Source organism: Ursus americanus, chromosome 3, assembly GCF_024610735.1.
Source record: "Ursus americanus isolate L20-20 chromosome 3, mUrsAme1.1.p, whole genome shotgun sequence".
NCBI classification, from domain to species: Eukaryota; Metazoa; Chordata; class Mammalia; order Carnivora; family Ursidae; genus Ursus; species Ursus americanus.
The window spans coordinates 47,603,653-47,626,196 of record NC_142129.1 but is presented as its reverse complement, the minus strand read 5'-3'; the positions used below and the strand labels follow the sequence as shown (position 1 = coordinate 47,626,196).

The 22,544-nt window shown below is 55.9% G+C and overlaps 2 protein-coding genes across 4 annotated transcripts; both read right to left on the bottom strand.

Annotated features, from left to right (window-relative positions):
• Nucleotides 1-4,189: 4,189 nt before the first annotated feature.
• On the bottom strand, nucleotides 4,190-11,143 carry HOXA9 (homeobox A9). 2 transcript variants are annotated; one of them, XM_045792971.2, is made up of 2 exons: nucleotides 6,674-11,143; nucleotides 4,190-5,600 (listed from the first exon to the last, which is right to left on the bottom strand). In XM_045792971.2, the coding sequence occupies exons 1-2, from the start codon at nucleotides 7,251-7,253 to the stop codon at nucleotides 5,362-5,364; spliced, it is 819 nt and encodes a 272-aa protein (XP_045648927.1). In that variant the 5' UTR covers nucleotides 7,254-11,143; the 3' UTR covers nucleotides 4,190-5,361. The 2 variants fall into 2 exon arrangements, with proteins under 2 accessions (XP_045648927.1, XP_045648928.1); XM_045792972.2 differs by having other exon boundaries at nucleotides 5,408-6,370.
• A 1,280-nt stretch (nucleotides 11,144-12,423) lies between these two features.
• On the bottom strand, nucleotides 12,424-22,038 carry HOXA10 (homeobox A10). Of its 2 annotated transcripts, none has more exons than XM_087860953.1 (2): nucleotides 21,664-22,038; nucleotides 12,424-13,990 (listed from the first exon to the last, which is right to left on the bottom strand). In XM_087860953.1, the coding sequence occupies exons 1-2, from the start codon at nucleotides 21,671-21,673 to the stop codon at nucleotides 13,716-13,718; spliced, it is 285 nt and encodes a 94-aa protein (XP_087717079.1). In that variant the 5' UTR covers nucleotides 21,674-22,038; the 3' UTR covers nucleotides 12,424-13,715. The 2 variants fall into 2 exon arrangements, with proteins under 2 accessions (XP_087717079.1, XP_045648926.1); XM_045792970.2 differs by lacking the exon at nucleotides 21,664-22,038 and adding an exon at nucleotides 15,181-16,832.
• Between the last annotated feature and the right edge of the window lie 506 nt (nucleotides 22,039-22,544).

Below are 22,544 nucleotides of genomic sequence, written 5' to 3'. Positions count from 1 at the left end.
AGCCCCAGTTCCTGCCTACCGGAGTGCCCAGGGGCGTGGGGGGGGCTGTCCGGGCAGGTGGGCGCCTGCTGGTTTCCCCTGGGGGCACAGGGGCTGGGGGGGGGGCAATATCCGGGGATGCCCTTTATGGAGGATCAGGATGATAGCATGTCTCAGTTGGGGAATGGAGGTTGTAACATGGGAAGGGAAGAAAAACTAAATATTCCAAATAGCATCGCTTTCTGGCAGGAAATAAAAACCTAAAAAAGTTAAAGGAAGATGAAGCAAGCAAGAAAGCTAGGAGATCAAAGAGGCAGAATTAGACAGCTTTAGACCAATAAATTGTTCCCCTGGTGACACAGAGCAAGATGCAAAGAGAAAGACCCGGCCCCGCCGCCGCTGCCGTCGTCTGTCTAGACTCGGGCGGCTGGAGCGGCCGACAGCGATGGCGTTTAAAGTAAAACCTGCCCCGAAGTGAGACGACCCAGACCAAGTGGGGACAGAGTTTGGGGAGCGCGGGAAGGAACGCAATCCCAGCCAGAGGGCTGGGAGCTCACGCCACAGGCTCATCCCTGCTTGGGTTTTGGCCGGCGCAGGTCCAAACGGTCCTGGCAGGGCGCGCTGCCCCTCCGCTTGGGCCAGGGAGAATCCAGATACTGCCGGCCAGGCCTCAGCCTTTCTGGGCCCAAGTCAGCCAACTGGGCCGAGGCCCGCGGGTGCCAAATCCTTTCTTTCGTTTCTGGGCTTCTCTCTTTCCTCCAGCCTTCGGTGGCAGCGTTTTAAAACGAAAAGGCCAGTCAGAGCCAGGCTTTCAGTAAGGCCTCCTTAATCGCATGTTCTCGAGCCATTGATTTCCTACTTATTTGGCTGAAAAGACAGAAATGCACTGGGTTATATGTGATAATGTTCACAGAAATACTCGTTGACGATCAGCCTGGAGCAGGCACGTGCGGGCGGTTTCTAATCAGCCGAGCCGTCTTCATATAAAGACATTTTTCTCACTGCTGCCCTGGAGCTGGGTTCCTACCTACCAAGCAGAATGTGTTTCCCTTGCTTCTTGTTACCAAATAGTGCTCGATATTTAAACCCAGCTGAGAATATAAGCCCAGCTCTGGGAAAGCCTCAAGTCTGGCGGATGGCGATTTGCTTCTGGAAACGTTTCCACCCACGCCCCTCGCACGGGCTTCGCGTGGTTCTTCAGTCACTGAGCAGTCCCCGGTCGCGGCGCGGGGACACATCCACGCCGGGCGAGTGCAAAGGAGCTGGGGCTGACGCGGGGGGGGGTTGTCTGCTCAGCTAACAGAGAAGCGCTTCCCAGGCAGCCGAGCCAGGAGAGCCGCCTCCCAGCCGTCCGCCGGCCAAGGGCAAGGGAGGCGCGGCGTGGCGGTCCAGGAGGCCTCTGAGATCCCAACCGGCCGGCGCCTACCTGGAGCCTCCGTAATCGGCGGAGAGGAGCGGTCGCCACGGATCTGCTCCTTCGCCATTTATTTGTAGTTACATCAATTGAGCTTTCTATCTGCAGCTTGGATACATGACCACGGGCGGCTCTCGGGGAAGCTATAAAACCCTTCTTACAATCAGATGCTGTGAAATATTGTGTGTTATATAAGGAAATATAATGAAGACGTGTGTCTGCAATCCCAACGTGTGTATATAAACAGAGAAGAAGGGAGGAGAGGGAAGGGAGGGAGGGAGGGAGGGAGGAAGAGAGGGAGAGAGAGGGAGGGAGAGAGAGAGACAAACACTCAGGAGATCTGTCAGCCAAAATCCAGTCCCCAGTTTTACAGCGTGTACAACGCGGAGACGCAGGTTGTAAACATTTTGTGGGCTTGGCAGAGACTATTACAACCCAAATAAATACACCGCGTGGCGTGTTCACAGGGCTCCGGGGTGCTTCGAAGGGTTCTGTTTGCTTTGCGTTTTCCCTCTGAAGCCATTCTGCACCAGGGCTGCTCCTCGCACCCGCACTCGTGGCCGCCTCCTGGAAGGTTCCGGGGCGTGTTCCCCGCCCAGGGTCCAGGATAGGCTGGACCTAGATTGGGGTCCCCTCCCTCCTCCTCACCTCCTGAACACGGGAAACCAGAGCAGCCTGAGCAGCTCCACTGCCGAGGAAATTCGGTGGCGAGAGAAAGCAAGGGCAGCTTTCACGACGTGAACTCCTATCCTGGAGCTAGGATTTATTATAATTATTTTAAACATCGCATTTATTTTAGAACAATCAAAGCAGTCCCGGGTGTGCTCCCAGGGATTCCCCATCCCGGGCAATTAAGCCGCCAAACCCACACTAGAAAGTCACCAAGAATGCCTTCCCCCCCCCGATTCTCAGCCGCCTCATTTTATTGTCACTTATTCGAGGCGGCTGGGTCCTGGGGTCCTGGCTCTCCTGCGGGTTGCTGGCTCACCGGGCCTCGAACCGGGGCGCAGCGTTAGGGAGCCTCCCCGGCTGCCGCAGGACCCTTGGCCAAGGTTTGCGCCCTCTGCACACCGTCTCGGGGGTCACCAAGTCCCGGGGCTGTAGGCCTTAGTCCTTGTTTGTCCGCTGGTCAACCGAGTTCTCCGAGCGTCCGAGGGCTTGTCCCGGCCTGGGGACGGTGACCCTAGAGCCACCCCCGCGCCTGGAGCTACAGCCCCGCAGCCGCCGGACAGCCGCAGCCACGCAGCGCTAGGCCTCCGGAATCGGGGAGACGAAAGGGGGCGGGAGCGGTGCAGACCAAGCGAGCGCCACCGCTTGCTTGTTTCCCAGCGAGGTTTCCGGCCCCGGCGTGAGCAGCAAAGAAAATATACGACCGCAGTTCATTCAAATCTGGGGCTCCCGTTCGAGAAAGGCTAGCGTCAAGTCGACATCTTAGGAACTTCCCAGGGTTGCGGCGGCGGGAGATGGCGGCGCGGGCGCCTCTTGCGTGGAGCCATACTGCCATCTGCTGGCGGAATCTCTGCACTGCGGCCCCGGCGGCCCCGCCTGAACTTCGTCAGCCGCCCGGGCGGGCCCGGCGCCCCACTCCCAAAGCTGGGCGAGGGCCCAGTCCCTGGGGTGTGTGCGTGGAGCCCGGAATCTACGCTGCCGAGAGCGCAGTGCCCATAAAAGAGTTGTTTCCGCAGCCGCTTTATCGGTGCAGACAGAGCAAACAAATGAAAGGGCTTTGGTGGAAAATCTTAATTGGGGCTGGACAGTTGTAAACTCATTAAGGGCCGAATTCCAGACAGTTCGCAGACCCGGCCTTTATGGCACACCCTTACTGCCCATTCTTTGAAGTTCCTTCTGTCTGCAACAACAGAGGGCGTCCAAACCTGGCGGCGGGGTGGGGGTGGGGGTGTGAGGGGAAGACCCATCCCCCGGCGTCCTGGTTCCCCCTTTAGGCGTCGGACCTCGGATAACTTTCCAGCAGTCTCGGGGTGGTGGGGGGAGGGCGGGGAGAGCGAGAAAAGAAAAGGGGGGAGATTAGGCTGAACCCTCTGGCCACATCCATAAGGCGCTTGGGCCTCCGCAGTTGTGGCTGTTCCCCCCGCAGCCCTTTACACCCCATAAACGGCAACAGCCCTCATTTGCTTTTATGGCGCTTCAAGCTCTCCGGCTGCCTAGGCCCTGCCTCTGCCAGGACTTGTGCTCGGGAGGGGAGTGCGGGACGGAACCCAGAATCCCCTGGGCCAGCCTGACAGGACGCTGAGGTGCGGGGGCGCAAGACTTCGGTCCCTTGAGAGTCCCCAAACGTCTGTCCTGGCGGCCGCGTCGGGGCAGCGGGGCTCTTGTCTCCCTCCTCGGAGACGCCTCAGGAGGCAGGCCCATCAGCTCCCGGTCCTGCCCTCACGCTCCCCGCCCCATGCCAGGGAAGGCCACAGGAGTCTCAGCGGACCCGGGTTAGGGAAATTTCTTGGGGCACCAGGATGAAAGGGTGGCCTTTCACTGCTACTGGCCAACGAGACCCGAGACCCCAGCCCAGCTCCTCAGAGGCCTCTGGGCCTCCCCGCAAATGGGACCGGTCAAACCCGGGAGCTAGGCCTCGCCGCCCCTCATTGCCCAGCTTCCCTCGGTTGCTCGCGCCGCCAGGCAGCCGGCGGGAGTGGGAGCGCCGCTGGCTGCGGCAGGTTCCCGCTCCAAAAACCCGCCAGCGGTGAAACTGAGATTCTGTCCTCCTCCACCCCGGCCCCCACCCAGAGACTCTGCCCACGCTCCCCTATCCCGGAGGAAAAGGTGCAAAGAGCTGACCCGCAATAAATAGAAAAGAATCAATATATTTTATTTGGCAAAAGTTAAATATCATCTCAACACAACAATTTGGTCAGTAGGCCTTGAGGTAACTATTGCAAAATATACAGTGTATGTTCAGCCCGATGGAAACCCCAGATTCATCAAGGATACAAATCTACAGTAGCCCAATGGCGGTTTCATAGTGTATAATTTATTATCAATAAAATTAACTCCATTACAATAAGCATTCATTCCCCCCCCAATCAAAATTAAATGTAAACCATAGGTAGTAACCTTCTGCACATACGTATAGCTCCGAATTTCCTCAATGTTCATCTGGTGCAAAAACAATATTCAAGCTTGTCTGATTACTTTTTCTTTAATATGTGGATTATATATACAATGAACAAGACAGGTCTATAGCGTGTGTAGAGACTAAAATGGCCACATTGCAAAAAGAGGAGAAAACCATGAAATCTATGCATCCTGGAGAACACTTTCTTTCTTTCAAAATTTTATTTCACTGGGAAATCCTTACAGCTAGTTTACAATCAAAGGTTAACAGCCTAGTCATACAGAAGACATATTTCACTACAGAGCTATACTCTATGCAACTGTTTTTCTCCCTTATCAACGACCTGAGTAGAAATTGAATTCTAAGCTCTCACAATCACAACGGGTGCGTCACCCAGCACAGAAGTTTGAGTCACAAAACATAATTACCACAATAAAACACAGTGTTCAAGTATCTGGGCAGATCGCTCTGCCGCACAAAGAGCAAATTAAATTAACTACACAGACTAAAAACTATACAGCCCGCCATCAACAGTTGTGCATTATAAAAAGGTAGTTTTTTTTTGTTTGTTTGTTGGAAGTCAGGAACAGGTAGATTTTTTTTAAAAAATATATACAAGCTAGCACACACAGCCATCAGCGAAAATGTCCCCCCACCTTTTTTTTTTTTTCTTTTCATCTTATAGAAAATGGAAAGCTTACAATACCTCCTCCGTCAAAGCGGCAGGCCGGGGGGAGCCAGCCTGAGCAGGGCTGGCCAGGGGGAGATGAGGCCTGGACTTTAGAGCCCCTTTGTGCGGGGTGGTGCAGGCTGGGGTGGAATAGGGGTGGGAGAGGGATCGGGCAGTCCTTTCTCTTTCTCTCTAGCTCGCTCTCTCTTTTCTAAACGAACTCCAATTGAATCACTCGTCTTTTGCTCGGTCCTTGTTGATTTTCTTCATTTTCATCCTGCGGTTCTGGAACCAGATCTTGACCTGCCTCTCGGTGAGGTTGAGCAGTCGGGCCACCTCGTACCTGCGGTCCCTGGTGAGGTACATATTGAACAGAAACTCTTTCTCCAGCTCCAGCGTCTGGTGCTTGGTGTAGGGGCAGCGCTTCTTCCTCGTGGAGCGTGCGTGGAGCCAGTTGGCAGCTGGGTTGCCTGCGAGGGAGACAGACAGAGGATTTAGAAAGAGGAGAAGCACCTACCTCCCCCTCCACTGGGAGCCAGGGAACCCCCTGGGGTGTTCCGCCAAAGTGCAGGACGCGGCTGAATTGGTGAGGGAAGGGCTGTGGAACCGTACACAATGGAATCGTGGCAGACAGACAGAGGAACGGTCACTTACAATTGCACGCAGTAAAACCTCGGCTTCCCCCTCCCTTACAAGACCCTCCTTTCTCCTCTATCCTCCTGTCCGTTTCCTCTCCTTCTTTCCACCCTCTGCACACAGTGCGAGGCGTGAAATTTGAAAATAGATCCTCTTCTTGCCAGGCAGGGGGGGAAAGCACGCTGCCCTGTGTTCCTGTAACGTTAATATTCTCCTCTCCCTCTCGCTAACACACACACCTCTCTCTCTCTGTATCCTCCCTTCCCCACCTTTCCTTCTACTTTCCCCATTCCTTCTTTGACTTCCCTGGAAGGCCGCAGGAGCCGGGCAGCCGGCATGGCGCCCCTAGGCGCCCCAAGGGCGTTGATCACTTCTCCAGTTTATTTGAATAATCTGGCATGGGGACCACCGTGGCCCGGTCGCCTACAGCCTCATCTTGGGCAGGATTTACGCCGCCACTGGCTGAAGGCAAGAAGTGGAGGGGATCGGCCGTCTTCTCCAGTGTCTAGGTTGCAGTCGCTGCCGCCGCTCCAGGACAATCTAGCCGCACAAAAGATTCTCTCTGCCGAGCTGCTTTCGAAGAACGGCCCAAAGTATTGCTGTCCTGGTACCGGGCAGCCAGGGAGAGGGGCGGCTGGTCTTGGCTTGGCCGGCAGCGCCCGCCCCGCCCCCCCCTCTCTCGGCAGCAGCCGCCTCCCCTCCCCCCGAACCCAGCAGCCAGCTTGTCACTGCTCTCTGGAATTGGGGCCCCATCCGAGGCATCCTAAACAGCAACTTCTGGTTCCCGGCCCCTGCTCAAGAGGCTCCGAGCATAGGCGAAGGCAGACTCAAGAGAAAGCTGAAGGGCTGGCAGATCCTGGTGGCCGGCGTGGAGGCGGCGGCCGGTCTGAAGGGTGGAGACACTTACTGGGATCGATGGGGGGCTTGTCTCCGCCGCTCTCATTCTCAGCATTGTTTTCGGAGAAGGCGCCTTCACTGGGCTGTTTTTCTCTATCAACTGGAGGAGAACCACAAGCATAGTCAGTCAGGGACAAAGTGTGAGTGTCAAGCGTGGGACAGTCACCCCTTCTGGCGGACAGTGGTTCAGGTTTAATGCCGTAAGGCCGGCTGGAGGGCAAGCCCGCGAAGGAGAGCGCGCCAGGCGTGGGCTCCAGCCAGGAGCGCATGTACCTGCCGTCCGGGGCCGCCGCCGCCACGGGCGCCTGGGGGTGCACGTAAGGGTGGTGGTGATGGTGGTGATACACTGCAGCGGGCACCGCATTGGCGCCCGCCGCGTGCACCGGGTTCCACGAGGCGCCGAACACCGCCGCCTTGGACTGGAAGCTGCACGGGCTGAAGTCGGGGTGTTCCGCCAGCGTGGTGGCCTGCCGGGGAGGCTGACCCAAGGCCCCGGGCGCATAGCGGCCCGCGCCCAGCTCGTCCGCAGCGTCGGCGCCCAGCAGGAACGAGTCCACGTAGTAGTTGCCCAGGGCCCCCGTGGTGGCCATCGCTGTGCCCCGTGCCCGGCCGGTCGGCCCGACCCGCGGAAATTATGAAACTGCAGATTTCATGTAACAACTTGGTGGCACCAGGGGGGGAAGTACAGTCACCTAATAAGTTGCCGGCGCCCGCGCCCCCATTGGCCGCGCGCGTCACGTGCCCGCCCGGCAGAACAATAACGCGTAAATCACTCCGCACGCTATTAATGGCCCGGTGTTTTGCAGTCATAATTTTTATAGCAAAAGCCATATGTTTTTATGCAAAGGGATCGCGGCGCTCCACGATCGGGTTTGTTTTAATTGTGGCCAACGAAGATTAAAAGATCAAATCTGGCCTTGCCTCTGTACTCCCTCCCCTCCCACCGCCACCACGAGACACACACTTCTTAAGCGGACTATTTTATATCACAATTAATCACGCCATCAGCAAGGCGCGGGTCCCGCGTGCGAGTGCGGCCAGTGGAGCCCCTCACATAAAATTAGACAATAATTGAAGCCATAAAAAAGCAGCCAAATCGCATTCTCGCTCTACTGTATTTAAATCTATATTTATGATATTTCATAAGGAGTTATTGTTTCAGAAGCCACACAGGCTGGTGGGAAGTTGGGAACGACCAACAGATTCGTTTGCTTCGCCGTGGCTCCCAGCTGTAAAAATTTATGAGGACTTGGAAAGGTTAAATTAGACTGTTGTGTTTGGTTGGCGAGCTCCCTGTAAATAATTCCTGCAGTCCCCGGAGATGCGCGTTTACCCCCGGCCGGCCTCGAGAAGTCAAATTCAACGCAGTATCCGTCCCAAACTGAGCCACCACCGCCCCTGCCCGAGCGCGCTGGGCAGGGACAGACCTCCCTCCGAGAGGGCACCGCCTATTGTGGAGCCCTGCAATCGGCCCCATTGGATCCCAGGGCACCAGGGCAGCTAGCTCCCAGCTTCGCCGCAGCGCCGCCAGCGAGCGCGCCACCGAGGAGCGCCCGGCTGTGCCTGAGCCGAAGGGTCTGAGGGCCTGGTTGTGCCGCGGGTTCGAACCCGACCCCGCGCCCCCGCGCCCTCCTAGTCCTCAGCCGGGAATCACGATGCCCAGGCGAACGCCGCAGGAGACCCAACCCTGTGCCCAGACCTCAAAGGCCTTCACGCTGAGCTCTGCAAGCTTTGTCGCACTCCCCAAACCCGAGCTGCGCAAAAAACACAAGGCAGCCTCAGTGGAAGGCGAGATCGGCCTGCGAGAAGGCAGTCCAGCCGAAGAGACCGCGCGGCTCCAGCAGCTGGGAGGCCCGCACCGGAGCGGCTGGCCTCGGGGCCCAGTATGAGTTCTTCAGGGCTCCTTCCTTCCTTTCTTCCTGGCCACCGCCCCGGGCCCTGCCTCGGATTTCACCAGGCCGGACGGCTGAAAAGGGTTACGAGGCCCAAAGCTAGGCGACCGCAGCTCAAGTCCAGGGCTAGAAATTAAAACGGGGAGGGGCACGGGGCATTGACTTTAATCCCATTCCTTGGCTTGGCCACATCGAGGAGGGTATTTCTCACCCCTCAGAGTCTTTCAGGGTTAAATTAAAAGGCCTCGCGGTCTCTGTTAGTTGGAACAAAAAACCCACCCCAAATCCGAACGGAAAGCAGCGACTCCTAAAAACGGGGTAATTAAATTCACGTGCGAACACTGTGCCTGCAAGAGTGTGTTTCTCATTAGCCACTTCCCCGGCGGCGAGGGCCGGCGGCGAGGGCGCTTCCACCTCCTTTTCTGCCTTCATCCTCCCCAACAGTTCCAGTAATCCTCCCCCAAACCCTGATACATCCCTATCCCGGACGGGGACCCTCAAATGCCGGGCTCTCCCCCAGAGCGAGTGGCGGAGACCAACCGGGTGCCCCTTTATCCGCTCTCGCCGGAAGAGGGAAGTGGCCGACACTGTGAACTCCGACGTGGCTGGTCCTGGTCGTCTTAGCCTCCTCCCCCGTAATATTTTCCTTTCCTTGTAAATTCCTCTGCCTTATCCCCACCCCCACCGCATCCCGGTGTGTCCCAAATATTGGGCAGTTCGCGGTACCTCTGAGATTTTCATTAAGAAATATTAACCCTGGAAGAAGCCTCGCTCCTAATTGTAACTGTCTGCAAACAGGCTGGACTCACCCAGTTGCTTTTCGACTTTTTTTGCCCAGAGAAGCCTTGAATTATTATTAGTACTTTTTTTAAGTATAAAAAGACTATTTAAATAGCCTTAGCCCCCAGAATAGGACAGTTACCAAATAATTAGCAGGCGCTGAGTGTTAAGAAGGCCTTACTGGTGCCTAAAAGAGGAGAAAAATCAGAAAAACCTAACATGACCCTTCTGCCCAGAGATTTGGGGAGAAAATATTCAGGCTTTTGAGTCAGCTTTTATTTTGGAAATGAAAGGGACTGTGTGTGTATAATAAAAAAATAATAAATGGATGTAATTACAAACCGCCTCTTTTCGCCTGAGAGTTCTAAAACCTTGGCCTCCAAAACAAATCCAATACTCTGGTCCGGAAAACGGCACAGAGGAGCTAAGGGGAGAGCGGTGTGCTGGCCTTTCAGATAACAGGGCCGCAGGCAGAGCAATGGAAACAGTTCCAGGGCCCGCAGCCACAGCTGGGAAGGGAAGCACAGCTCCTTGGGCATGAGTCTGAAGGCCCCTGCGTGTGTATGTGTGTGTGTGTGTGTGTGTGTGTGTGTGTGTGTGTGTGTGTGTGTGTGTGTGTGTTTTGGGGGGCAGGGAGGGATGAAAGTTGTTTTCAGTTCGGTAGCAAGAATGGTTCTACTGTTCTCCAACGGTGGACTACAACTTGCAACAAGGGCTCAAGTTGATAACACAATGATAGTGGAATTTAAGATTCCTTTCCCCTATTATTTGAAACAGACTGGAGCTGGAAGGGTCCCTTTCTCCAGCACCCATCCGCACAAGGATGCCTTTTCTAACAGACTCTGAACCTGACAGAAACTACGGGTAAACAAGCAACCAATCTTTGCCCTAGCAGGGCTCCCTTATCGCGGTTAAAGTCAGAGTTGGGACCAGCAGGCCAGCGAAAGCGGAGAAAGCTTCCAGGCGGGGTTCCCTGCGTGGCCAGGCTCCACAGAGCCTGGCTGGGCCTCAGCCCAGGTCCCAGACTCAGTTGCCCAGTGAGGCCAGCGAAGGCCTCCTTGCCCTCAGTGTGGGCACACAAAAATGCCACGAATGCCCTCTAATCGAATCTCTCAGGCTGTGGTTGCGGACCCACGGAGTAAGAACGCAAGGCCGCCGCCATCCGGTCGTGATCATAACCGAGGCCTTGTCTGTGCAGCGGCAAACCAGGCCCAGATCCACAAGCCCCGACAGCTGTCCCATGCGAACCCTTCCTTGGCAGATTCCGACCACAACGTGAGCACGCAGAAGAAAATAACACCCCCACCCCCAGGCTCTCCGCAAGCCAGCCCTGGGTCCCTACCAGAGGAAGAGATGGGAGGACAGGAAGTGGAGACAGAAAACTGGGCACAGAGAGAATGAAGATGAAAGGCAAATGAAGGGAAGGGAAGAAAGAAGGAAGAAGTAAGGGAAGGATAAAGAAAAAGAAAAAGAGGAAGAAAGGAGGGAAGAAAAGAAGGAAGAAAAGAAGAAGAAAATGCAAGAGTCCTGGGAGCAGAGGGCGGCTTACAGAGAGAAGGGTAAGTGACAAGGCCAGGATCCCAGCCCCTTTCCGCCCTGTCCCTCCTAGTTTGGCCTGAGTCTCTCTCAAAGGGATCTTTCCCGATCTCCAACCCTGGATTGGGACTGGCAGTGTCCCAGCCTTGCAGGAGAATGGCCTGGAGTGGGGGGAGGCCTAGGATGGAAGCGTGCGCCCCTGACCTTGAATGGCTCCGGGGCCCAGAATTCCTACCACGCCCACGGCGTCCGCCAAGCAGCAGCTAACCTGATCATACCTGCTGGGGCCAGGTGGGGATGGGAATAGCAGCCAACAGCCTGGCAAAGCGCTGAGAAGGAGGCAGGGACGAGGATCCTGCGCGGGAAAAGCCGAGGTTGCCACCGCAGGCCTGGCACGACCAGGGCCCGGATGCCCCGCCCGGCCCAGCCCTCGCGCGCACAGGTACCTGGAGACGATTTCAACTGAAGTAATGAAGGCAGTGTCGTGCTGTCGAGAGAAAGGTGGATCCCAACAACAGGAAACTACCTAAATCACCGACCAGTTCTGGTGCTGCCCGCGCGGGGCTGCCTCGCCCGCCGCTGCCGCCTCCGCCGCCGCCACTGCCGCAGCCACCGCCGCAGCCAAGGGAGAACCCTGCGATCGCGCCCGGCCCGGCCCCTTGCCAACCTGCGCCCGGTTTGCCAGTGTGCCCCGCGCTGCCGCTAAGGCATCACGGACGGAGAAGCCACCGGCCCCGGTAAGGTAAACCTGGGAGAGAGGGGGAAGGAAGGTAAAGGAGAGAGAGGGAAATGGAAGGAGAGGGAAAAGCGAGAAGAAAGGAGAGCGAGCAGTGTGCGTGCTGGTTTCCCAAATCTTGCTTCTCAGGGAGCCCCGGGCGACTCAAAAGTGCCGGGGACGGCACCGAGCCCCGCTCCCTGTCTGGTCTCGGCCTCCGGCGCTCGCTCCCCGCGGCTCGCTCTCCCCCTCTCTCCCTCCCCGCCAGCCAGCCAGCCGGGGCGCGCGCTCCCGCGCCCCCTCCCCCTACCGTCGCCCCCCCCCCCCACCTCCCGCGAGCAGGAAACGCGTGGCCCCGCGGAGGGCGACCAGGTGGGGGAGGCCGTGCTGGGGGAGGGGGGCTCGCAGCCCGCAGCAGTCTACCTAACTGCTGCCGCGGACGCTAGTGACGCGCTCTGGGCCCAGACTGCGCCCCGGATTTCTAGGCTGGGGTCATCTAAGACCAGGGGACCCACAAAACAACCGGCCTCTGCGAGCCTCCCTGGGGCTCCCGAAAGAAATCCTGTTTGGCTTCCTCTGTCTATGCAGCTCCCCTCTCAACTGAAACCACTGGTCCAAGACAGCCACAATCCAGATATACTAGCAAGTCATAAAACTGAACAAAAGCCGACAAACCTTACGGCACCAGGGCTGTAGGGCCCAGACAAATTACGACCGTCTAGGTAATATTTAAATAGATGCCTAAAGTAATTGCAGGGGGCGCGGGCTAGTCCTCCTGTTGTAAAAGTGGTGAACGGGATAAAGTGGAAGGTGAAGATAAGAAGTCAAAAAAAGAGGTAAAATTAAAAAGCTTCATTCCACAGCTTTTATTCTTCTATAAGAACATAAACATCGTCTTTTTTTCCACGCACAGCAGCATTACAATATTAATTTATTCTGATTTAAGATTAGAAGTAAATAGAGCTAGAACTAACATTTATAATAACGATAGAATGCATTTGCATAAAACAAGATTGGCAATTTTTCATAATAGACATTTATACAGATTTGTATTTATAATTTTTCTTTTTCTGCACCTACAGGTTTGACCCTTTTATGCATGTAACTTCACAGTATAAAGGAAACCCAAACAATGTCTCCCTTCTCTAGTCTATTCCGCTTGCCCAGCCCTCCTCGGATTCTGTGAATTTTAGAAAGGAAAAAATAAAAGAGGAAGAAGAAAAAAGAAAATGAGAAAGAAAACTCTCCACAAGATAGGGAGAATTGTGGTGTGCTTGTCGTGTTACCAGTGGTAACAATTACTTAATGACCAAAACCCCCCACTAAATCCACACGCATAAACAAAACTATATTAGATTATTTATCTACAGCCAGAAGGATATGGAAATTCAGAGGTAAGTGAAAGAATTTAGTCCCACAATGCAAGACCTTACACAAACTGGAAGAGACGTTTCCTTCCCCTGGTCGTTCCCCCCGTTTAAAGCTGGGATATCTTACAGAGGAAGGAAAGATTAATCTTTCTGACTCTTAATTTTCTGATCAGCCAAAGCCAAGCCCTTTTGCCAGCCTGCGTGTCCATGCTTGTAAGCCCTTCTCTTTGCCAAGGAAGAAAGAAAGAAAGAAGAAAGAAACCCAGGGGCCTGTGTCCCCTGATTAAACACAGCCCAGCACTCCAGGCAGGCGAGCCCGGTGGCGGCTCCTTGCACCATTGACCTCAGGCCAGACACCTCAGCACCTACAATGGGACCTCGGCCTTCCGGCTAGGTTTGCCCGCCCCCGCAGGAAACCAGCTCCACCGGGAGGACAGGAGCCATTTCCAGCAGAGGAACCCCGAGACGGCAAACCAGCCCAGTCACCACTCAACACTTGAGGATAATATTTATCTCTATAGAAATTTAGCACGATATGGCTTTTTCCCCCAGAAAACAAGTAAACCAGCACCAAGCAAACAAAGAAACAAGAAGTCAGAACAAACCAGCCCTGCACAGATGTAACGGCCAGCGAGATGGCGAGTGTGGGAGGGAGGAATGGGGCTCCGGCACAGGTGCGAGTTCCTGGGCAGAGGCCGAAGACAGAGGGAGGAGAACGGCTCTCTGGCAGCGAAAAAAACGGCATTGCCTGGAGCTTCATCAGGAAAAATTAAAATTGGCTGTGAGCTCCCGGATCCGGTTTTCTCGGTTCATTTTCTTCAGTTTCATCCTGCGATTCTGAAACCAGATTTTGACTTGTCTGTCCGTTAGGTGGACGCTGCGGCTGATCTCTAGGCGCCGCTCTCGAGTAAGGTACATGTTGAACAGAAACTCCTTCTCCAGCTCCAGCGTCTGGTGCTTGGTGTAGGGGCAGCGCTTCTTCCTGCCGCTCTTTGCAGTGAGCCAGTTGGCTGCGTTTTCGCCTTTGGAATTGCCTAGCATTGATGAGAATAAAGAAGAGAAGGTTAAATCGGGGCCAGGCTGCGCTATGTGTAGGGGTGAATTTGGGACTTCTCTGCGATAAGAGGGATGCCCTAAGTCACACAGAGAGAGTTTTGCACACACACACCCCCTTTAGCTTGCTCGGGAAGAGCAGTTCCTCTTAAGGGCATGGGCAAAATGGAGAGGGCCTCCAATCTACACCTACCCTCCCAGTTTACATTTTCCTCCACTTTTCCCCAAACACCTGTTTTAGCACAAAGCTGTCGGCGGCTCACAGACAGAACGGCCTGGGAGGGCAGGCTGTATATCTTGAACTTAACGCCTTTCTTTGCTTCTCGCCCCAAGGCAGACAAGCATTTCCTGCAGCCCCCAAACTGGGGGCATGGGTGCTTCCTTGGAAGGGAGGAGGGCAGCGTGGCTCTGTCCCATTCCCGTACCCTGATTGCCTAAGGCCCAATGAGGAGAGGAACAAGGCCATAGCTGCGACACGGGGAAGGCACCAAAAACTGATTCGGGGTCAAGGGCCGTCCCTCACGTCTTTCCAGGAGCCAGGGACGTGCAGTCTGGGCGATTCCGAGTTCCAGGGGAAGCGAAATGGCCCCTCTCTGACTCTAAGCTCGGGGCCCCGGCGACCCGGCGGGATTTGCCTTTTCTTCTCCCCGCAAGGAGGATTCCCGCCCCTCCAGCAACTTTGAAAAAAGCATGGGGGATCGTAAACTCGAACTTCGCCGGTTAATGGGCTTATTTATTGGTGCTGGCGGCTGCTTATTTTGGATGCCTTACAAACATCCGCGCTATCTGCGGGCGAGCCACTTTCCTCCCTCCCCCTCCCCCCGCGCGGGCCGCGCCTTGCAGGCTGGGCCCAGACCACTGCTCAGGGTGCTCCGGACCGCGGAGAAAGGCATGCACAAGAGGGGGGCTGCTCGTCCATGCCCTCGCCCCCGATGGGGGTGAGCTGAGGCCAGCGCGGGGGACGTCTTGGTGTGGGGCGCTAAGCCGGACATGAATTTTTACTGCGTCCCCACGCCCAAATATTAAAAAGCAAGTTCACAAGGTCAGCCTGCCTGCAGCTTGGGCCAAGGCCGGCCGGCTGCTGCGCGGACTCCCGGCTCTCTGCTCTTTCCCTTCTCTGGGTCGGCCTGTCTGCCCGCCTGACTGCGGCCCTTCGGCGCGCCCTGCTTACCCAGGGAGTCCTTCTCGGGCGAGGCTTTGCTGCTCTCGGAAGGGGCTGGGGAGAGCTCCTCTGCGGCCGAGGACGACGCGTGCGCCTCCTCGTCGCCCTGTGAGCCCCCGCCGCCGCCACCGCAAGTCAGCGTAGGGGGCGGCGGTGAATCGAGGGCTCGCTCTTTCTGGGCTGCATCCGCTGAGCCGGAGGCGAGCGCGGGTGGCGGGTCGAAGCCGCGCCCGGGGGGCTGAGCGGGGAACGGGCCGGCGCCGAGCTGTTGCGCGCCGCCGCTGCTGCCGTAACCCTTGGCCGTGCCGTAGGCCTGGGAGAGGCGGAAGTAGCCGGGCACTGGCACCCCGCTGGAGGTGCTCAGGGCGCAGCCGTCGGGCGGCGGGCCCCGCGGGAAGGGGGCCAGCTCGGCTGTGGCGGTGGAGCCTTTGGGGCATTTGTCCGCCGAGTCGTAGAGGCAGTAGGAGCTCTCCTCTTTGATGTTCTGCGCGAAAGAGCACGAGGTGGCCTGCGGCGGGGGTTGGGGTGGTTGCGGCGGGGGCGGTGGCTGCTGCTGGGGCGGTGGCGGCGGCGGCGGCCCCTCGGGCGGCTCCATCCGGCACGACCGGGGTGCGTCCAGCCACAGGTCTATAGGCGCGGGCGCGTAGCCGTGCGCCCCGGGACCCAGGCCCCCGCTGCCGCCGCCGCCGCCCGGCGACGCCGCCTCATTGCGCTTGCCTCCCAGAGCCGGGAAGAGCCCGCAGCTCTGCAGCCCGTAGGGCAGGTCGGCGGCAGGCGGCAGGTAGACCCCGCCGTGGGCGTAGTAGCCGCCGCTGCCACCGCCCCCCGCGCCGCTGCCACCGCCGCCAGCCTCGCCTCTGCCCGAGCTGATGAGCGAGTCGACCAAAAAAGAGTTCGCGGCGGGGCTCTCCGAGCATGACATTGTTGTGGGATAATTTGGCGAAGGGAGCAGATAGCCCTTTCTGGCTGACATTTCTTGTGCAAAACATGCTGAATACGATTAGCAATCCCCCCGCACCGCGGCGGGTGCCCGCAGCCAATCCTGAGCCAGAGTTTCCGCGCGACCACTCCCAGTTTGGTTTCGTAGGCGCGGGGCCGCTCTCCGAGGGCGCCCTCTGAGCCCACGATTGATATAAATATGTAATCTGTATTGATGGGCCGGGAGACGCACACCCCATACCTCAGCCCGATGGCCAGGAGCTGTGGGGGCTGCCCCAACGTGGCTAGTGGGGGGCCTGGCCCCTGGACTAGCCCCGCCCACGCTCGGACGTGAGCCCTCCTGCGGGGTCCGTTTGAAGGGCCCTTGGGCCCCCACGCAGTTAACAAGTGGGGTGTTTACGGCGCGCACCCCGGCCCGCCGTAGGTGCTCCCCATTCTTATTTCGGAATCAGCCACTAGCCCTCCAGGCACTCTGACCACTAAGGGGACCTGTCGGGGCCTCAGGCTTCCCTTTCAGCTCAGGACCTGGAGCTGTCTCCCCAAAGCGGCGGACCTGGCCCTCAGGCCACCAAGACCCTTAGAGTGTCCGAGATCCAGCGCACGCTGGAAGCAGGCTATTGCCACTTCTTTCTTGCGCCCCACACAGAATTTTCCCCTAAATGTAATGCCCTGGCTTCTCAGCCCTTTACGCTTTCCTCGGCCAGTCGTTGATCGGGTTAGAATCTTTCCTTCCGGTGTGCTCACCTGGCTTGCTTTCTCTGCAGCTCCTGTCGGTTGACCCTGGTGAGCTGAACGAGTTGGGGGTGGTGGTGGTGGTGGAAGCAACTGGTAACCTTGGCTGAAAGACTCTCCTACCCCTATTCGGAGGTTAGAGCCAGATCCAGGCACCCCACAGCCCCATCACCCCGGTAGCTTCCAAGCTCATACGCCATTTCAGGCAAGTGAAAGAAACATTGCTCTTGGGGTCTTCGATTTGACCGGAGACGAAGACCTGGAGGGGGAGACTTGGAGGAGGGGGCGGCGGATGGGCACCTCTGCCTCAAACTCTCCCTTTAGCCTTGGCATTCTCAAGCTCTCAGAGGTTATGACAAGAACCAGTGTCACCACACTCCTGCCTCTCCGTCCCCTCCCCTATTCCCCCTCCCCTGCAAACCCGCGGCTGGGGCAGCCCTCACTCCCGCGGTGTGCGCATTTTAACGAGGCCCGCGGTGAGGAAATCCGTTCCCAGCAAGGCTGGGCTGGGCTCGTGGCCCAGTTATAGCAGCGTTCGGAGGCCAAGCCCTTTGCTCAGCAAACACCAGGGCCTCCTTCTTCCTTGGCTGTAGGGACGCGCTCTTAGTCAACTGGAAACTGCTGGCCCAGGGCGCTAGCCCCCGTGTGGGCCTCATATGTATCTCAGGAAATGCGACCTTTTTCCGGCCGGATCCAGGGGAGCCCAGGAGGTCGCTGCCTTGCCCCAGGCCTGTGGACCACAGCTCTCCAGGATGCCCCAGGCCTGCCCGCCTGCCGCACCAGCTCCAGCCCCTGCAGAGGCCTCGACTGGGGCTGCTGAGCGTCGGGATCCCAGGAAGCAGACCGCTCAGGCCTCTGCGTACAGCGGGGAGAGACCCTTGCATCCCGGCTGATTTGCCAGGCACTTGGCCTTGTTCCTCCCATTGTGAACCCAGTCCGAGAAGGAAGCCGAGCCGTAGAAGACCCAGAGAGAGTACACGAGAGAGCTGGCGAAAGAGCCCTGACGCTGGCTTCTGAGATGCAAGCGGTTTTGGTCTCTGCCTGCTGTGGCTGCTCGGCGCGCAGCACGGGCGGCCGTGCCACGGCTTGCGCGGCGCTCCAGCCACTTCCACCTAACGGGCCTGTGCCTCGCGGTGACTGGCTCCGCGGATTGGGCATCTGGGGTAGAGAGGAGAGAGATGGAGAGAAAGAGAAGGAGAGAAGGCCTGAGGGAGAGAAAAGAAAGGGGGAGAGAAGGGGAGAGAGTCTGAGAAGCAATTCTCTCCAATCCAACAAGATCTTGAGGCCGCAGTAGCAGCCGCAGCCGAATCAAGTCTGCGTGGAGAGATCAGGAACTGTCCTTCACTCCCTACCTCCTTCCCGGGAACAAGGCCAAGGCAAATTCTAACCTGGCTAGGCCCAGAGGCCAACAAACTTGAATAGGGAAAAGCTTCAGAGCAAAGAAACCTAGGACCCCTGTCGGGATGGGCTTGGTCCTTATCCAGCTCTCCAGGAAGGTGGAACGCATGGGGACTGTTGCACTCAGCAGTGCTACTGGGAAATGCCACAGAACTGAGGACTTCACGAGAAGGGGGCTTTGCCCCCTAGCACTGTCCATGCCAATCAAGAAAGCTCTGCAGAGTGTGAAGTAAGTCCCAAGAACAGGAGAGGGGTCCTTGAGAAGAATGAGTCCCAGCAGGCCCTTTGGGCCAGGATTTGGTTCCTTCCCACACTAAAAGTAGAAAGCAGCTTCCCAAGGCTGTATGTTGGGAAGGAAAGGGCCAGTGGCCATAGGAGAGACTGCTTGAGATGGCAGAGGCTAAGAAAAATAAAATGAAAGTCAATGATCTGAACCTATCTTTCTTTTTGAAAGTTAAAGGGCCCCTTGGAAAAGCTAAGGCCAAGCTCTGATTCTTATCCTGTGAAAAATGCACATCTGGGCATTCCCATAATTTGACCCATCATTTTCAAGGAGTTCACAGACTCCGCACATCCTTCTCCTTGGGCCCTCCAGAATGTTCCAGGACTCTCAGGAATTCAGCAACCCTGCCAGTTTGACTGGTAAGACAAGCCGGGTACCCGGCTGTAGGCAGCTCAGGCTCAGTCTGGTCAGGGCCCTGTAGGGTGACCAAAAGGGCTTCTAGGTGGGTTGGGATCCAAGAGCATGCAGGTGCCAACCAAGGTGAAAACAACCAGCTTGGTACTAAATCTGCTTTAAGAAGGCCCCTTGGCTGTGGACTTAGAGGAGGTGGAAGGCCCACTGCAGCCTCGCAGACCATGGCATTGGCACTTGGGTCTTCACTGACCTTTGGGAAAGCCGAATGTTTTCCTCCAACCTCTTTTCTCCCCTGGTAATAAACCAAATGGGATGTTGAGTTTGTGCTGTTTCTTGCTTAAAAAAAAAAAAAAAACAAAGATGAGGATGATGAAGAGTGTGTAAGCTGGTGTGAGAGTTCCTCTCTGGCCCAGGACTGCCGCCCCACCCCCACAGGGGCTGGCGAGCCGCGAGCGAACGGACAGCCTGCTCGCACGCCTGGGACGCAGACTGGCCTGCTGCCGCTGGTTCGGAAGAGAGGATATCCACGCAGCAGAAACTCAAGTTAGATGCTGCTGCCCTTTCAACTGGTCTTGGAGCTCGCAGCATCCCTGACCGCCCCCCAAGGCTCCGCACTCCCTAGACTGTAGCAACGAGGCGTTAACTTCCTCAGTAGAATATTCGGTTTATCGATCGCCAGGGCTTTCCCGAGGTTCCCCATCCCCAGAGATTAAGAAAAGCGATTCAGTTGCAGCATGGGTCGGCTCCTGGATACTGTCTTCCCTCTAGCCCATTTGCCATCTTTCCCTCTCTCCCTTTCGCCCTCCCTCCCAGCTGCTGAATTTCTCTGTCCCCCTTAGGATGCCTTTGGCCTAAAACTCTCTGTGCCTTCTTCCTTCAGCCAGGCCTGTGTAGCGGTTATGTGCAGCCCCCAAGGCCCACGTTTTATTTAGGAGTAAATATCGTCCATTTCTACCTGGGTTATAACGCTCCCCCTGCCCGAGGCTAGAGGCTATGGAGCCTAAGTAAACGCCAGGCCAGTGGAATTAAGCCCTTTGGCGAGGATCGCGATGCGTTTCACCAGATAGCGGATTTCTCCTTCTGTAGGCCCTTGCAAACGAGAAAGAACCAACCGTTACTACCCTAAACCCCCACCTCTTTTGAAAAATACTAGGTACTGAGATGGGGATAGCCAGTAAACAGTTTGTATCTGGAAGTCGTTCTCAGTGCTTTCCACGTTCAGAATTATCTGACCGGTTGTGGAGTTGGGCTGCGGCCTCACAGAAGAAAAGTAAACGCTACTTTCACATACCCACTTTCACAAAAATTCTGGACTTCTCTGATTCTCACATTTACTGTCTGGTTAGAAAATTTTTTTGTAAGCCACGATGTTCTTTTCTTGTTCATCTTTAAGAATGGCAACATTTCCAGGGAAATTTGATGTGTCTGTTTTGAATTAATCAGGTGCACTCTATCCCTAAACAACCCGCTTTAAATTTTTCTCTAAATCCAACCAGTAAACTGGCCCTTCTCTCCTGATGGGGGAGTGTTGGGGCCTTTTCACACACTCCCTAAATTTCAATATCCTTAATTTTGTCCATAATAAACTTCTTCTGGCCTTGACACTGGAGGTGGTTCTGGGATTTTAGGGAAGGCTCAAGCTGCAGAAAGCGCGGTGCGGGTGCCACTCGGTGTGGTTCCTGCAGTTGCCTTATTTTGGGCAGTTTGGGAGCCCGTGCTCAACAAAGACTAGTGACTTTTGATAGGCAGGATTTACACACACACACACACACACACACACACACACACACACACACACAGAGGCACACAGGCTGCACCTATTTTCTCTGAGATTCCCTCTGCCACTCACCCATGCACTGTATATTTGTGAAAACAGCGATTTCCAGAAACTAGTGAAAACATATTGGAATAAAAACTTAAATATAAGGAAAGAGGAAATTTGAATCTAGCCTCTGAAGTGGTACGTGAAATGAGTATTTAAAACTTGTTTTGTGACAACCCTGATGGAGAGATTGTGATCAGAGTTTATCCTCAGTGCCTGCTTTTGAAAATGTATAGGTATATACCAATAGTTTTTGCATCTTTGCAAAATTTCGCATATTTACATCTAAGAAATTGCTGCAAAACCCCAGCCAGGTTTATAGTAGTACATTCCAAATAAGCAAATACAGGTTCTCTGGAAGCCTCAAAAATCATATGCGACTTTTTTGAATTGGCCTTTTTCAGAACAAAGGTTTTCCCCAGGCTGCTGGGCAGACCTAGAGACCGCACCTAGTAGGAAACCAGAGACCTCCCGGATGTCTGCCCTAGGGAATAAGCCCGCCTCAGCAGCCACGGTTGCTGACCACCATCTCATTGTTTAGAGTAGAAACTTTGTTTTGCCCAGTCCCGCGGTCTGTCTCACTCTCTCTCCCCTTCTCTCTCTTCCTCTCTCTCCCTCTCTCTTTTTGTTGCCACCACAACGCCCATCCCAGCACAGCCAGAGCCCTTTTCTCTTGGATGCCCCCCATCCCTGACTCATCCCATTCTGAATATTTCTACAAAATTGAAAGATCGTGTTGGGTGAATTCCTGGCGCAAAGAGCTAAAATCGTCAACTTTTCCACTTAGGCCTCCCCTTGCTTTCCAACCTTAGGGAGCAATGGGAGAAAGGGGGGTGGGCTGAGCGCCTCTAGCGTCACCCGGAGCGCACAAACCCAGCCACTTTTCCCAGTCCTGCTCTGACATCGGCCACCTCCCCACTCCCGACTCAGCCAGATTGAAATTGCTATACTTGTGGCCTCTTACCTTGACACATTTCCGAAATCACTGCCAAGGGACAGCAGGCTTCTCCGCGGCGCGACGCCTGCGAGGCCTAGAGAAGGCGCGTTGCTTTAAATTACAACACCAATTACTTCTTGAAGGTGAGCCTCCCCTTATTTTGATATTAAGGGGAGCGGGACAAGTGAAATAATGTAACGTGCTGCTCTTAGTATCAGAAACGAACAAAGGCCAAGAATCGCGCTGGGGTTCCCGGCTCCCCGGCGGCTTTGACATTGATCGGACGTGCGCCATCTCGTGGCGGCTGAGCGACTAGACCCGGCCCGAACTTCAGCGCGGAGCCGGGAGAGGGAAGCAGGCTCTAGGCACAGACAGAGGGAAAGAATGTGCCCAGCCCGCTGCTAAAGAGATCTCATTTTTACATCTAAGAAATTGCTGCAAAACCCCAGCCGGGTTTATAGCGGCGCATTCCAAATATGCAAATTGGCCGGCCCCGGACGGGTTTACGACCACATTGTCACAGCCATCGGAGGATGGGCTTTTATAGGGCTCAGAAATCAAACCCGCGCCCGCTCGCCGCCCGCCGGCCAACAGTCCTCCTGGCTAGACTCTCTTTAGCAACTGGCAAGACTTTGGTTAATCTTTAACCGTCCCAAAGGAAGTCTTCCCTTAAACCCTAGGCTTCCCTGCCCATCCCTCCCTGCCCCCCAGGAGAGCCGTTGTTCACCTCCGTGTGTCTGTTCATCAACCTAGACATTTATCTAGGGGGGCTGTCCCATTCCCCTTTGAGCTGGATTTCCCCAGTCTCGCCAGATAGACAAACACACAAATAAACAAAGCAGGGTCTGGGGTCTGGGGCCTCTCTCCAAATTTGATCTTCTCTGCAGCTCTGGCCCTGCCTGGGTGGC

Coding starts and splice junctions, on each gene's coding strand:
- HOXA10 (XM_045792970.2), bottom strand. CDS start 16,144: ATGTCAGCCAGAAAGGGCTATCTGCTCCCTTCGCCAAATTATCCCACA. Junction 13,991..15,180: donor GCCCGAGAAGGACTCCCTGG/GTAAGCAGGGCG, acceptor CATCAATGCTAG/GCAATTCCAAAGGCGAAAAC.
- HOXA9 (XM_045792971.2), bottom strand. CDS start 7,253: ATGGCCACCACGGGGGCCCTGGGCAACTACTACGTGGACTCGTTCCTG. Junction 5,601..6,673: donor CAAGCCCCCCATCGATCCCA/GTAAGTGTCTCC, acceptor TCTCCCTCGCAG/GCAACCCAGCTGCCAACTGG.